This window comes from Zootoca vivipara, chromosome 13 (assembly GCF_963506605.1).
Source record: "Zootoca vivipara chromosome 13, rZooViv1.1, whole genome shotgun sequence".
In the NCBI taxonomy this organism is placed as follows: domain Eukaryota; kingdom Metazoa; phylum Chordata; class Lepidosauria; order Squamata; family Lacertidae; genus Zootoca; species Zootoca vivipara.
This window is the reverse complement of record NC_083288.1, coordinates 46,493,235-46,509,695: the sequence shown is the minus strand read 5'-3', so window position 1 is coordinate 46,509,695 and position 16,461 is coordinate 46,493,235. Positions and strand designations below refer to the sequence as shown.

Sequence of the window (16,461 nt, the reverse complement as noted above, 5' to 3'; positions counted from 1 at the left end):
CTAGAAATAGCTTCTGGAATAATTAATTAAATTAATTAAGTTGGGACATTCTGAGATTTTGAACCGAAAGATAAAACTGTGGGTTGGTGGTGGTTGCACATACCAATATCATCAGCATTCAGGTTAATTTTGTAAGTGAAGCTCTTGGGTAGTTTCACTTGACCTGTGTTTATTTATTTAAATTTCGATGTCTGTTAAATGAACTGTTAATTCTTGGATTTTTAATGTTATCTTACATTAATCATGAGTAGTATTAAACTAAGCTTTAATCAGAGCAGGCCGAATTAAATTAATTAACATAAGTTAGGTCCACTTGTTTCAGTGGGGCTCCTGTGAGTAGAACTCAGCTGGATATTTATTATGCATCATTATTTCAAGACATATATCTATAAACCTATAAATCTGTATTTATTTCTCTCTCTCTCTCATATATCTATATCTGAGCACAACTGTATCTGTGGAAGATGTGTTATATAAATAAATTATGACTATGTAAAGAAAGCGGATGAGAAAGCAGCCTCACAGCCGAAACCACAAGACAGTACGGTTGGATAAATATATCTTGTGCTTTTCAGTAGATCTCTCTTGCCCCCTTGAGTAAAGCTGGTGGCACACACAGAGAGAAGCTTCTTGTCTAATACCAGTGTGGTGTAGTGGTTAGGAGTGCTAGACTCATAATCTGGGGAACCGAGTTCCTGTCTCCACTCCTGCACATGCAGCTGCTGGGTGACCTTGGGCTAATCACACTTCTCTGAAGTCTCTCAGCCCCACTCACCTCACAGAGTGTTTGTTGTGGGGGAGGAAGGGAAAGGAGATTGGTAGCCGCTTTGAGACTCCTTCAGGTAGTGATAAGGCGGGATATCAAATCCAAACTCCTCCTCCTCCTCCTCCTCCTCCTCCTCCTCCTCCTCCTCCTCCTCCTCTTTGGAGCGCTACATGAATTCTTGGCTCGCTGGGATAGAGAAATCGACCAGTCGCTTGTGTCCTTACCCCAAAAGAACCCTGCCCCAGTCACTCCAGAGTTCTCATACCTACTCATTAAAAAAATTAATGTGCAGATCCAAGCTTTTGATTTTCTAGTCCAGATAAAATCATAGAATTAAAGAAACATAGACTTGAAGAGAGGAACCCCAAGGTTCATCTAGTCCATTCCCCTACAATGCAGGAAACTCAGCTAAAGCACCCATGACAAATGGTCATCCAATCTCTGCTTAAAAACCTCCAAGGAAGGAGTGTCCACCACCTCCCAACAGAGACTGTTCCACTCTTGAACAGCTCTTATTGTCAGAAAGTTCTTGCGTGACGAGGTTGCCAGACATCCCCCCCCAAAAAAAATAACTCACACCACACACAGAATTTTTGTTTGTTTGTTTTCCGCATTAATTTGGCCACAGCTTTATTTAAATACAATTAAATGTGAGTGTGGGCTTAGGCATTGGTTAATCCATCTGTCCCCCGCCTGGGACAGATCAGCTCCAACTTCTCTAGCTGTAAGTAAACACCCCATGGGAGAGGAGGTAGATGTGTCCAGGCACTCTCCCCTCAATCATAAATGCTCCCCAAGGCTCGTGCTCTGTAATGGCCCCAGCCCCGCGCATTGCAGGGGTGTAAGGACTAGAGCCCCGGAGCCCCAGGATTCCTTTAATGGAATACTTCTATGTGGAGCAGCATTTTAATGAAGGGGTAGGCACCTCCATGCCAAACCCCTCCACCAACCAGAATTATTAACCAATGCCTAACCACCAACCTGGGACCCAGGTGGCGCTGTGGGTTAAACCACTGAGCCTAGGGCTTGCTGATCAGAAGGTCGGCGGTTTGAATCCCTGTGACGGGGTGAGCTCCCGTTGCTTGGTCCCAGCTCCTGCCAACCTAGCAGTTCGAAAGCACGTCAAAATGCAAGTAGATAAATAGGAACCGCTACAGCGGGAAGGTAAACGGCGTTTCCATGTGCTGCTCTGGTTTGCCAGAAGCGGCTTTGTCATGCTGGCCACATGACCTGGAAGCTATATGCCGGCTCCCTCGGCCAATAATGCGAGATGAGCGCGCAACCCCAGAGTCGGTCACAACTGGACCTAATGCTCAGGGGTCCCTTTCCTTTAACCACCAACCTAACAAGTTGTGACGATTTGCTAAGCAGTAGGCAAAAACCAATGGCAACAGCCAATCAGCCATATGGCAAAATTCGTACTGGGCCCTTGCAAAGCAAGTGGCCCCATGAAAGGCAAAGCAATGTCAGGCTAAAAACCATTAGAAAAAGGCGGTGGGCGGGAGGGAGATCCGAAGCACTTTGCAAGAGTGAAACTAACTGCTGGACGCGGAGGCTTTAAGGGTCAGTCCCTGTCAATCAAAAATCGCTACATGCTTTCCCCCCCAGCAACCCAGGATGGTCCTATCACACACACTCCCTCTCATCCGACACCACCCCCAACCCAGAAGATGTATTTTAACCCTTCCACAACCCGCACTCTCCCTAATTTGAGAACGTGCTTTGCAGGTGTTTAGTCAGAATCTCCTTTCTTGTAACTTGAAGCCATTGGTTTGAGTCCCTGACCACTGATCCTGTTAGCTAGGGATCATGGGAGTTGTAAGCCAAAACATCTGGAGGGCCGCAGTTTGGGGATGCCTGGATTAAAGAGACACTCAATACTCCTTTAGTCAGTTCCATGACTAGCTATTTTAATACTTTATAGCAAAGGTTTGATCCCGTAGATCAAACTGAAGCTGAACATTGTGATTCATTTCGAGAATTAGTGTGGCTTTGTTGTTCCAAGTTGTCTAGACAAGGGCTGGCTAACCTCTGGCCTTTTGGAGGTTATTGGACTCTGACTCCAAAATTAGGAACAGAAAAGCCAGAACTTTTTCTTAAAACAAAAGAAAACATGTTTGCTTCCAAAATTGCTACTCAAGGTCTCTGAGAAGGAATTCTTCCCTCTACAATTATTCACGCTCCACTGCATATATAAATATATACGCACACACACAGAGAGAGAAAAATCTCCAGAGCCTTTTCAGATAATAGGAAAAACAATAACTTGGCAAGCCTGAAAGTAGATATTAGTAGGCTTTTGGTGGAAAAAAAACCGGGAGTAGGGCTCTGTCACTTTCATCTCTAACAAATCCCCTTTCATTATATCACTAGGCAGATAATTACCGGTAGTAGAATACTGCTAATCTCGCCCAGTATTTAAGACATGCATTTTTGTAGATGTGGTGATTCAAAAACCAATGGTGGATTTTCCCCTGTGAAATTGAGTATTGGCAGAGAGAAGCTTAACTGCCAGGATGCTAGATCTAGTGAAGGTGCTTCTCCTCCTTCCAATTGCATGTAGAGTAGGTAACAGTAAGTGCCCCACTAACCTTCCTATACCTGTAGAACATGAATGGTATCAAGGAGGTGACCTCCTCATTTGTGGGATGGCTTCCCATATCATTTACCATTTTAATGAAGTATCCTTCCAAAAACATCCTTCTCAGGAGTTATATGAATTTCCAAAGTAAGGACCTTTCTCCCTCTCCTCCTCTTTTCCCTCCTCCCTAGAACATTGTCCTGGTCATATCACCAGCATAACCAACAGTTTCTTTAAGTGACAATATATATATATATATATATATATATATATATATATATATATATATATATATATATATATTGTAGACCACCCTGTGATCCTTAGATGAAGGACAGTATAGCAATGGTGATGATGTTCAAGGAAAGGCACATTGGGATTGTCCCCATCCAGGAATACAATTGTGCTTCTCTAACACCTTTTGGGATCTTGTGCTTTCTGGAATGGTTAGAGAAAAAAATGACTCTGGCAACCTTATGTGACATCTCTTCTTGATTTGGCCCTCAGATTCCAAATCCAACCAATTTTGCCCCAGTGGTTATGGGATAGGTTTGATGGGAACTGGAATCCATAACATCTGATCCATCAGATGTCCCCCATCATTTTGCTTTACTTTTTTTCCACACCTGCATGGGCCTGTTGGTCACCCAGATCCATAGCTGCCAAGCTCTCCCCTTTTTTAAAGGGAAATTCCATTATGCTGAATAGGCTTCCTCGTGAGAAAAGGGAAAACTTGGCAGCTATGCCCAGATCCAAGATCTCAGTATTTTGATGCATGATTTGTTGTTTAATAGGTTGTAGACATCAGTAACAAATTAAATGAGATCCATGGAATCTGAACCAGTCACAGCCAGAAAGGAGTCTTTTTGTGGGATGTCAGGTCCGGCGAAATTATCTTGTGATACACTAAATTCTTCTGTTTCCAGTTTAGTGATGAAGTTCCACCAACATGTCCTTGCCTTGGTGTTTGCAGTGAATGAGATCAATGAGAATCCCAATACCTTGCCCAATGTAACACTTGGGTTCCACATCTATGACAGCTACTATGATGCTAGGATGACCTATCGTACCACCCTGGACATGCTCTTCAAATCTCACAGATTTAACCCAAACTACAAGTGTGGCATCTGTAACAGCCTCATCACAGTCATTGGGGGACTTAGCTCTGATGCTTCCTTCCATATCGCAGATATCTTAAGACCCTACAAGATTCCACAGGTAGGATCTCTGAATGGGAGACATGGGGATGTGCAGAAACTAATCTTTTACCATGTTTGCTTTTGCTTTTATGGTTCAGAAGCAGGAAGAGGTCTGAATGGCATTCTTAAAAAAATATTAATCTGCTCAATGACCTTTATTGGTATTGATGTGAAGCTGACTGTTGGTAGTTACCTGGGGAAGACATTTGTTCCTTGTAAATCAATACATTTAAAGTAACTAGGTGTTTCCTTATCACCTCTTTTCCTATCTTGGGCTGCAGATCCTCCCTGACATAATTTATTCTGTTATCACCAGGTTTGGAACAACTTTTCTTTTGAGTGAAGACAGAGGCAAAATAGGTGTTGTCACCCAATCACATTTATCTGTCTTCTCACCGCAATAGGCCTACCACTAACTTGTGCTCCCTCTTCCTTCCAACATAGCCAAATAAACCTTCTTAAAATTTATTTTAACTTCTCATGCAAGCCAGAGCTCATTCTGAGCTTTAGGCAGCCTGAGTTTCCCTCTGCAACTCTTGGCTATGCTTGTATACTTCTCCTTTGTGATTTCCCCTTTCTTCCCTTTCTTATACATGCCCTTCTTAAATCTCAGGTAATCTGTAAACTCCTTATGTAGCCACACCAGTTTCTTTTAATTTATTGTAATCTGCCATAGGATTGTAGGGTTTAGGGAGGGTCTTCTTCTTTGGCAATCATTCATAGCCGAGTAAGATTGTATCAGTGCACACAGTTGAGTCTGTAAGTGACTGTGGCAGCCAGTTCTGGATCCACACATCCTTCCACAGTGAAGACATTAGTTTCCAGGTGGGAGTTGATCATGGTGAGGGTTTGCCAAATTTGCCTTCCTCTTTGCATGTTTCTCTCTTTCGTCCTGAGTTTGAACGTCTTCAAAATTCTCGATACCTTTGGTAAAGGCTGTTCTCCAGTTGGAGCGCTTGCAGGCCACTGTTTTCCAGTTATCTGGGTTTATACTACATTTTTTTTAAAAAAAGTTTTGTCTTGGAAGAGCCTTTAATCCTCTTTTGTTGACCACCAGCATTATGCTTTCTATTTTTAAATTTGGAGTAGAGTTGTTGCTTTGGAAGACAATAATCAGGCATCTGAACATGATCAGTCCAACAAAGTTGGGAGGGTAATACATTTTAATCCCTACTTTATTGAATGAATGAATGAATGATATTTATTACAGCCATTGGCCCATCACATAAAACACACACACACACACACACACACACACACACACACACACACACACACACATTTCCCAGAACTACATGTGACTTCCATCAGGGGTTTGCACAAAAATAAGATAAAAAGTAAAATAACATACAGTAAAATTTTACAACATAAAACGTCACCCCCTGTTCGTTTGGTGGGTAAATTGATCAGAATGTCATCAGTATGATGTGATCAGTATCACATTTTGATTCATGGTTTAAAAGGGTTGTCCGGACCATACAGAAGTCCGTTTTTCTTCTTTAGAGATAGGATGCTGATCAGATATCTAGCAACAGTGAGTGATCTAGAAGGTTCTTCATCGTTCAATAGGTATCTCAGTTTGGCTTCGTTAGAATCATCAGCAATTCCCATTAGATATGGAGCAAGAAACTTACTTCTGGACGATGAATGAAGGGCGCAACTAAAAAATATGTGGTACAACGATTCAGGTGATCCACAGTTACAATCACATAAGAGTGATATCTGTCCGTTAGAAAGTCTATTTCCCTACTTTATTACTGGTATGCTGTTGCCCCCCCCCCCACTCACATTCCCCCCAGGAAGGAGAATAGATAGACATAACCTTGTTTAAAATACATTTCTGTAAACCATACACGTCTCTAGACATTTCAAAAAAGCATGGCCATATTATCAGCTAAAAATTCTGGATGAGGTGTCATTTTCTTTACCTCTCACAGAGTTCACAGGAAATATTTCTACCATGAACAGCCACATATATGGAGACACTCTACCAAGCAGATCTCATAATACTATGTGTTTTTATTAGATCGCATATGGCTCGTTTGCACCAGGAAAGATTGAAACAACACATTCCAACTCTTTTTATCGCATGGTCCCAAATGAAGACCATCAATATATGGGAATTATTCAGTTACTTGTACATTTTGGGTGGACATGGGTCGGGGTCTTCGCTGAGGATGATGGTGGTGGAGAACATTTCTTGTCGACCCTGGAACCATTCCTTTCCAAGAACGGAATCTGTTCAGCCTTTACAAAAAGAATCCCCAAACAAGCACACATGGGTGATATGGATGAACTTTTCGATACATTGTCAAATGTTTATCTACCTTTGATGGAGGACAAACCTAGCACACTGATCCTGTATGGAGGTTCATTGACTATCATGTTGCTAATGACTATTACTTATCTCCCACATCCTGATTACAAAGGAAATGCATCAGTTGCAAAGGTGTGGATCATGACATCACAGATTGATATCATATTAACAGGTCTTCAGAGGGGCTTTGATATACAATTCTTCCAAGGAGCTTTCTCCTTCAGCATTCACACAAAAGAGCTGCCAGGCTTCCAGGAATTTCTTCAAACCATAAAGCCCCACAGCACCAGGGCAGATGGTTTTCTCAAGGATTTCTGGGAGCAAGCATTTGTCTGTTCATTTCCAAATCCCCAAGAGCTGGTTTATGAAGGTGGACTATGTACTGGGGAAGAGAGGTTAGACAGCCTGCCTGATCCAGTTTTTGAAATGAGCATGACTGGCCATAGCTATAGTATTTACAATGCTGCCTTTGCTGTGGCTCATGCCTTGCAGGCCATCTCATCAAGATGCCACCACAGAAGAATGGCTGATGGGGGAAAAACATAAACTCCATGATCTCCAGCCTTGGCAGGTAATGTATTCACAATTAAAAACTTCTTCATTTTTATTCTTTGCCCAGAACAGTTTTGTAGAAATCATCAGAGAGTATCCAAGCTTTTCCTACACGGAATTATTGGCGAAATAGGTTCATATTTCCTCTCAAATTGGGTGGCTGTAATGGGGAATCAATTTTTTCTTCTATCACTATGCAGGTCCCTTCATCTACCATTTATCACATTTGGTTGGGTCTTTGTTGCCAAAAAAGCATAAAAGAAAGGAAAGGAATGTACAAATAACCAGCATTTCATGTCCATAGAGTCATGCTCGCCCTTTGTTTCTTTTCCACTTTCAAATAGCTGCAACCATTTCTGCAAGGGATTTCATTCAATAACTCAGCTGGAGAAACAATATCATTTAATGCTAATGGGGAAATGGGAGGTGGATTTGATATCACCAACATGGTCATCTTCCCAAACAGATCCTTCCAGAGAGTGAAAGTTGGAAGTGTGAGCGAAGGAAAAGGATTCGTCATTCATAAGGCCATGATTATATGGCCAAGAGGTTTTAACCAGGTACAGATTGCAGTTCCCCCTATTCTTGACTGCACTATCAGTTCTAAAACACTACTTGTTGTACAACCTTATGTATCAGTCTCTGCAGGGCCGTCTAAAGCATATCTGGCACCCTGGCGCCGTGGTGCGAAGATCCCTCTGGTGCCCCCCCCCGCCCCGTTTCCCAGCGTGGCTGTCTGGCAGGCGCAGCAGTGCGGCACCCCCCTGGCGGCCTGGCACATTGCACCACCCAGCCTTGCCTTAGGGCCGGCCCTGAGTCTCTGTAATGAAATCAGGAAACAAAACTGAAGTGAATGATTAAATAGAATATATTTGTCTTCCAACCAACATTTGAAAATGCTCTGCTTCTTTGTGCAATATAAATTTCCTACGTTGTACCTATCTGTTTTCTTATTTATGGATAGGGGATTCCCATTTCGGTCTGCAGTGACTCCTGCCAATCTGGGTATCGGAAACTAAAGAAGGAGGGGGAGAAGTTTTGCTGTTATGACTGTGCTTTATGCCCAGATGGGAAGATTTCAGACCAAAAGGGTAGGTGATACAACTGTTCTCCTGACATAGCAATCAACTACAGTAAAAGCCCTCAGAATCCTTACCCATCACTCTGGTGCGTTTGTGTATCTGACTCTGGTTCAGGGTATTCTAAACACTTTATTGCAGGATGGGGTCTTTCACTGTCTTTCAAGATGGACTAAATGCCAACAACCAATGTTTCAATCGATTTTTTAAAAAATGAATTCCCATAATTTTGTGTGAAATATATATATTTCATATATAGGTGTTTTAAAGCCAGAATCTATGTTTCCATTATCTTATACATAATTTTGCTATTAAAATTTGATGTAAAACCAATGCATTTCCTAATTCCTTTCATGATCCCATTTCTTTTCACGCTAACAAAATAATTGCATTTCAACTCAAGAAGAAAGTGGGTCATTAACCTCCTAATATTTCTCTTATAGCAGCAAAAAATATAGGAAGCTGTCTTATGTCAAATAAGAATATTTGTCCATCTAGTTCAGTATTGTCTGCACTCAGATGCTCTAAACTGGATTTAGAATGGAGAAGGAACATGCTGCCGATGCATTTACCGTGTTTCTCATATTTTAAGACATGTCTTATATTAATTTTAACTCAAGAAAATAAGCCTATGGCTTATTTTCGGGGATGTCTTATTTTTTGCCGAGCCCCGACTGAGCGAGAACCAGCAAAGGCAGCAGCCCGCTGGGCTGGGGTTTGCCTTCCTTGTGAGTCTGTTCTTTCACCTCTTGGCGTCGCTATCACTCACTCACGTCAGTCTCTCTTTCTCCTCCCCTCTCTCCTCCCGCTTTGCAATACTATGCACTCTGTCGTCTTCCTTCCTGGTTGTTAATCAGCCCAGCCCAGCTCAGAAGCATGCTACTACATTTTTCTGTTATTACTCATTAATTGCACATAAAGGTATTGTCCATTTAATTCAAGATTTGGAGGTTGGAGTTTAAAATTCAATGTCTCTCCGACGTTATCCTCTTTTGTATAACTAGAAGGGCTTCCTTTGTTTTCTCCCTTCTGGTCCCCGATATAAACTCCACCGGCGCCTCTTCCTTGAAGTGGGGTGGGTGGGCTTATTATGCTGAGCTGAATTCAGCGTCTGTATTTTTCCCCCGCTCCCCCTCTCCTTTTTCTTTCTTTCTATTGGCTTGTCTTTGTCCTTTGGGGTTATTGTATTGGATATCCCCCCGCTTTGCTCCCTCGGACTTTGAGGCTTGCTTGCCTTGGGTCACTCTTAGCCTAGTGCCACGAGTCCCGCCCCCCCCCGTCGTCTCACCTCGTCGGAGATGTAGGCTTCAGGGGCTTCTCCTCCAGCCTCGCTGCAGGCTATTGTTTCGCCCTGGTTCACCCCAGGGCTTTTAGGGGGTCACTTACGGTAGCCTCGCGTTGCCCCTAGACCCCTTAGGCAGCGGCTTTGTGCACGGAGCTTTTCTCGGAGCTCCCGCAGAGCGCGTCTGATGCGAGCGCGAGGAAACTGGAAGTCGGCTCCCGTGCGCTTTGCCGAGCCCCAACGGAGCGGGAGCCAGCAAAGGCAGCAGCGCGCGCTTTGCCGAGCTCTAAGCCGGCGGCGGGCTGCTGCCTTTGCTGGTTCCCGCTCAGTCCCGCTCAGTCGGGGCTCGGCAAAGGCAGCAGCGCACGCTTTGCCGAGCCCCGACTGAGCGGGAACCAGCAAAAGCAGCAGCCCGCCGCCGGCTTGGAGCTCGGCAAAGCGCGCGCTGCTGCCTTTGCCGGCTCCCGCTGGGTCGGTACTTGGCGTGGCGTGCCCTGCCATACTGTACCAGCATGTCTTATTTTCGGGGTATGCCTAATATTTCGCCAGGTCTTCAAAATCCTGCCATGCCTTATTTTTTAGTGATGCCTTAAAATATGAGAAACACGGTAAGTGTAAAAATTTCCCATTACTAAAAAAATTAAAAAATTCCTCTTTGGGATTTAGGAAAATCACCTCCACTCATGTAAACTGAAATGTATACAAATTGACACATCATCATTGTTCTCATTGTCATGAGTGATGAATTCACATGAACACCTCCACATTGGAACTACGAAACAGAAATCAAAAAAAGTATCATTTATTATTTGGGAGGAAGTGAGGAAATTCTTCTTAAGTCTCACGTGGATTGATACTAAATTGAGATCTCTTTCTGTTTTTTTCAGATATGGATGACTGTCTCCAGTGCCCAGAAGATCGGTATCCAAGCAAGGACAAAGATCAATGTTTTCCAAAGCACCTAACTTTTCTATCTTATAAGGAGCCTTTAGGGGTCATTTTAATTTCTGTTGCTGCTTTCTTTTCCTTTATCACAGCTTTGGTTCTAGGAACTTTTATTAAAAACAAAGACACCCCCATCGTCAAAGCCAACAACCGGGACATCAGCTACATTCTACTTGTCTCCCTCCTCCTCTGCTTCCTTTGTTCTTTGCTCTTCCTTGGACAACCCAATAATGTGACCTGCATTCTCCGGCAACCAGCTTTCGGCATCATCTTCTCTGTGGTTATTTCTTGTGTGATGGCTAAAACCATCACTGTTGTGGTCGCTTTCATGGCCACCAGACCAGGATCCAGCATGAGGAAGTGGGTGGGGAAAAGACTGGCCAACTCCATTATCTTTTCTTGCACCCTCATTCAATCAGGAATTTGTGTTGTGTGGTTGGCAACCTGTCCCCCATTCCCAGATCTCGACATGCACTCTCAGAGCAATGAGATCATTGCATTATGTAATGAAGGATCTGTCCTCATGTTTTATTTAGTTCTGGGCTACATGGGATTTCTGGCCATCATCAGCTTCACTGTGGCTTTCCTTGCTAGAAAGCTGCCAGACACTTTTAATGAAGCCAAGTTCATCACTTTCAGTATGCTGTTGTTTTGCAGTGTTTGGCTGACTTTTGTTCCAACTTACCAGAGCACCAAGGGGAAATACATGGTAGCTGTGGAGATCTTCTCCATCTTAGCTTCCAGTGTTGGATTACTTGGTTGTATCTTTTCCCCAAAATGCTATATTATTATTTTTAGGCCAGAGCTGAATGACAGGGAACAGTTAACAAAGAGAAAGACTTATTGAACCTAAGGATTTTATGTCATATTGGTTATGTTTATTATTTTCAATGGGTCTGTTCTGACTGTAACTAACATTGGATCCTTTACCATGAGCTCTTATTAGCAATTCTAGAAGAATGAAAGCAATGATGCTCTAATATTTGTGACCACCTTTATCTAGCAAGACAATATTACAATTAAATCAAATAAAATGTGACACCTTTGTGGTCAGAGCAGAAGAGAAACGGTGGAGTAGGTATCGATCACAGGCAGGCAATTGTTGTTGTTGTTGTTTAGTCATTTAGTTGTGTCCGACTCTTCGTGACCCCATGGACCATAGCACGGCAGGCACTCCTGTCTTCCACTGCCTCCCGCAGTTTGGTCAAACTCATGTTGGTAGCTTTGAGAACACTGTCCAACCATCTCGTCCTCTGTCGTCCCCTTCTCCTGGTGCCTTCCATCTTTCCCAACATTAGGGTCTTTTCCAGGGAGTCTTCTCTTCTCATGAGGTGGCCAAAGTATTGGAGCCTCAGCTTCACAATCTGTCCTTCCAGTGAGCACGCAGGGCTAATTTCCTTCAGAATGGATCGGTTTGATCTTCTTGCAGTCCATGGGACTCTCAAGAGTCTCCTCCAGCACCCTAATTCAAAAGCATCAATTCTTCAGCGATCAGCCTTCTTTATGGTCCAGCTCTCACTTCCATACATCACTACTGGGAAAACCATAGCTTTAACTATACAGACCTTTGTAGACAAGGTAATGTCTCTGCTTTTTAAGTTGCTGTCTAGGTTTCTCATTGCTTTTCTCCCAAGAAGCAGGAGTCTTCTAATTTCATGACTGCTGTCACCATCTGCAGTGATCAAGGAGCCCAAGAAAGTAAAATCTCTCACTGCCTCCATTTCTTCCCCTTCTATTTGCCAGGAGGTAATGGGACCAGTGGCCATGATCTTGGTTTTTTTGATGTTGAGCTTCAGACCACATTTTGCGCTCTCCTCTTTCACCCTCATTCAAAGGTTATTTAATTCCTCCTCACTTTCTGCCACCAAGGTTGTGTCATCTACATATCTGAGGTTGTTGATATTTCTTCCGGCAATCTTAATTCCGTCTTGGGAATACACAGGCAATACACAGGCAATACACTGCACTAAATGAGATAATACGTCTCCAACTATTAGTCCCACCATCATAATGCTCAGGAATTACGGAGTCATAGTCCAGCAATAACTGGAGCATCACAGTTAGCAACACTCAGGGTAGATCTACACGGGGGTGGGGGTGGGGATGCTATGAATAAATCGGACATTTAAGTGTATAATTTTTTTTTCTCTATCACCGTCTGGTGTTGCATGTTTATAACACATTCAAAACTTTTCTTTTCTTTACTTTTGTAGCCAAGTCCCCATTCTAGATTCTCAACCCTAAAATCTGAAGCACCTAATCTGACTAGGACGTAAACCAAACATGTTTTATTCCAAAGTGCCATTCATTATCTCAAAAGAAGCAATTTCCCTTGCAAATATCCAAAACTAAATAATTGTTTTCACTGTGGGCAAGACTCTGGAGGATTTCCAGAAGGTAATGGTGAACAATTCGTAATCAGACCCAGAAATTGTTTCCTGGTGCAGTCAAAACTGGGAGTAGGGCAAGAGGTGTATATAGAGCTCTGTTAGTATCATTTCTAACAATTCCACTTTACTCACATCAGCAGGCAAACATTAAATAAAAGGATGCCAATAGCAGCTAAAATTGAAGGCATTCATTTTTGTAGCTCTGCTGATCCTAAAGTAGTGCTGAAATGTTCTGTGTTAAATAAAGCACTTATCTGATGAAGTGTGCATGCACACGAAAGCTCATACCAAAATAAAAACTTGGTCTTTAAGGTGCTACTGAAGGAATTTTTTTATTCTGTTTCGACTCAGACCAACAGGGCTACCTACCTGTAAATAAAGCACTGTTAGAGACAAGCATCACAGAATAAAGTTTGTTTACTTATAGATCTAAGTGGGAGATGTTTATTAGTTCATCAGTTCATAGTCATTAGCTCATAGTCATCAGAAAATTGTCCTCTTCTCATGCAAATTTAATGATTTACTAATAAGCAAGTCTAGCAAATTATTATGGCAGATGTTTTCAAGTAGACAGTATGCTTTACTTGATGCATGAAGACATCACAGAAAAAGCATATATAGTATTTTAGCATACTGTCTTCTGATAGGTTGGAGTTGTTTATTAGCTTAAAATTCTTAACCAGAAACTGGAAGATATCATCACAGCTGCAAAGTACTGTTTTGAGGTGTGCTGATTTCAAACATTGGAAGAATTTCTTCTGAAAGGCTAAATTTATTGGTTTGCAGTGTAGTGATTGCTATGAGCAAGATCAATGAGAACGGAAAGATTTTGTCTAATATCACTCTCATGTTCCACATCTATAGATGAGGAACATGAGAGTGATATTAGACAAGATCTTAGACAAGATCTTAGACAAGATTCAGCTATGAAGCTGAATGTATCTATCATACAACTCTAGACATGCTCTTCACATCTTTTATGATTGACCCCAACTATACAAGTGTGACACCTATAAAAAAAAAATCCCCTCATCATTTAAGGTTGCCATACGTCTGAGAGATCCCGGACATGTCCTCTTTTGGGGGGCCAACGGGCCCATCTGGGGGATTTTTTTTTAACATTTTAAAAAATGTCCGTGATTTGTGTGTGTGCGTGTTTGTTTGTTTGTTTGCTTGCTTGCTTGTTACCTTTTTGGACTCAGGCATAGGGGTGGACGGCTCAGGTGCGGGTGCAGGCGGAGCAGGCGGCACATGTTTTTATTGGTTCTAATTTTTATCGCTGAAGAATTGATGCTTTTGAATTATGGTGCTGGAGGAGACTCTTGAGAGTCCTGTGGACTGCAAGAAGATCAAACCTATCCATTCTTAAGGAAATCAGCCTGGAGTGCTCACTGGAAGGACAGATCCTGAAGCTGAGGCTCCAATACTTCGGCCACTTCATGAGAAGAGAAGACTCCCTGGAAAAGACCCTGATGTTGGGAAAGATTGAGGGCACAAGGAGAAGGGAATGACAGAGGACGAGAAGGTTGGACAGTGTTCTCAAAGCTACGAACATGAGTTTGACCAAACTGCGGGAGGCAGTGCAAGACAGGAGTGCCTGGCATGCTGTGATCCATGGGGTCACGAAGAGTCGGGCACGACTAAACGACTAAACAACAACAACAACAACTTTGTATTTGTAAGCAGCCTTGAGTTCTGTCAGCGAAAAAAGGTGGAGTATAAGCAAACAAAGAAGCAAACAAATAAATAACCTGAATTTTTGCTGTCTGGTGCCACCTCATGGAAATTCTCTCCCAAAATCAAGCAGTGAAGGGTTTTTGTATGAGATCCCTCTCACTGTGTCTCCTTTACAGTAATACAAGGCACTGTCTTCTGCTTTTAAGTTGTTCATTTGAAGATAGAATTTGGAGCCGCCCTTAGACGCTATGAATCGCTCTCGGATGGCAGGAGAATGATAACTCTTCCCAGAAGCTGTCCCATAATAGTGCACAAGCCATTCTAGTCTGTTCCCAGGCGTCTGTCTGACCCAGTTCATCCAGCTGCTACTAAGGTCAAACCCAGTGGTGGCACAAATCAGTTTATGGGAGTCTCCAGGTTTCTTCAGTACTGGATCTGATTGAGTCAGAACTCCCTGTGAGAGGACATCTGGTAGTGGGGGGACGGGGACAGAAGTTAAAACAGATCAACAGCCTTCCAAAATCATACAAAACCCTACTTAAGTGACAAAATGAATCAAAAGATAAAACTCAGCTCACATTGCAAGGAAGCAGCCAGCACAATGAGTACTCGCAAGACGGACAGCATAGTGCAGGAATGGTCAGAATTTCAAGAGATCTGTGTAAAAACGGAGGTTTTGAGTTTTAAATAGGAACCAAAGGCACGCTTGGCTTTGCATAAATTGCTCAGCCCAAGGCAACACAGTATTAATGTGGTTTCAAGATCGCTCATGAGAATCAAAGAATCTCGAACAGCAATCTTTTTTTTTGTCTTGTTAGAAAGTGGAAGGAGTACTGGTTCTATGTTTTGTAGGGCCCTCAAGCACAATGTGCTTCTCTCCCCATTATCACACACTGACTCTCCCTCTGTCATCGGAGCCAATTTCCACCACTACCTGGTGACAATAGTGTGAGTAGGAAGAAGTTTCTAGGCCAGGCACCCCCAAACTCAGTGCTCCAGATGTTTTGGGACTACAACTCCCATCATCCCTGACCACTGGTCCTGTTAGCTAGGGATGATGGGTGTTGTAGTCCCAAAACATCTGGAGGGCCGAGTTTGGGGATGCCTGTTCTAGGCAGTAATGCCAACTTCTGAGGTCAGCACTGAGCAGAAGACTTCCAACTTGTAGCTGACATGCAGCTTAGCTAATTGGTTTATACCCAATTAAAATTATTTGGTTTGTTTTATGCATAGGGAACATAATTTGGTACATTTAAAAAAAAAACTTGAGGGGAAAGTGATTGAAGTCTTTTAGTAGCCTTTTAGTAGCCTGATTGAAGGCATTTATCCATACTGGGATCCAATATAACAGTTGTGGGCTTAGGACTGCTGGAACATACTCACTCCCTTTGGAATAATAGAAACGAGTGATCGCTGACACACTACTTTGACTACTTTTAGGCACGTCCATTGGCACTCCAAACTGTATTGCAACCTGTGGGGTGCAATTTACAGTGTTTCAAAATGAAGAGTGTTTAGGGTTGCAAAATGAAGAGTGTTTAGGGTTGCATTTAAGTAATGTTTATTTAGAATAAAACCATTGTTTTATTCTGGATGTATAAAGCATACAAATGAACTGGGTTAGGGTGCAGGAGTAAGAAAGATGAAACAAAGTAGTTTCAAGGCTCTACCCT

General features: G+C 42.7%; 1 protein-coding gene across 1 annotated transcript; it reads left to right on the top strand.

The window, feature by feature from the left end:
- Window positions 1–3,692: 3,692 nt before the first annotated feature.
- On the top strand, window positions 3,693–11,568 carry LOC118078079 (vomeronasal type-2 receptor 26-like). The gene is made up of 7 exons (XM_035101808.2): window positions 3,693–3,793; window positions 4,274–4,565; window positions 6,573–7,258; window positions 7,356–7,434; window positions 7,760–7,975; window positions 8,380–8,506; window positions 10,664–11,568. Exons 1-7 carry the CDS (start codon window positions 3,693–3,695, stop codon window positions 11,566–11,568), a joined length of 2,406 nt encoding a protein of 801 aa, XP_034957699.2.
- Window positions 11,569–16,461: the final 4,893 nt, after the last annotated feature.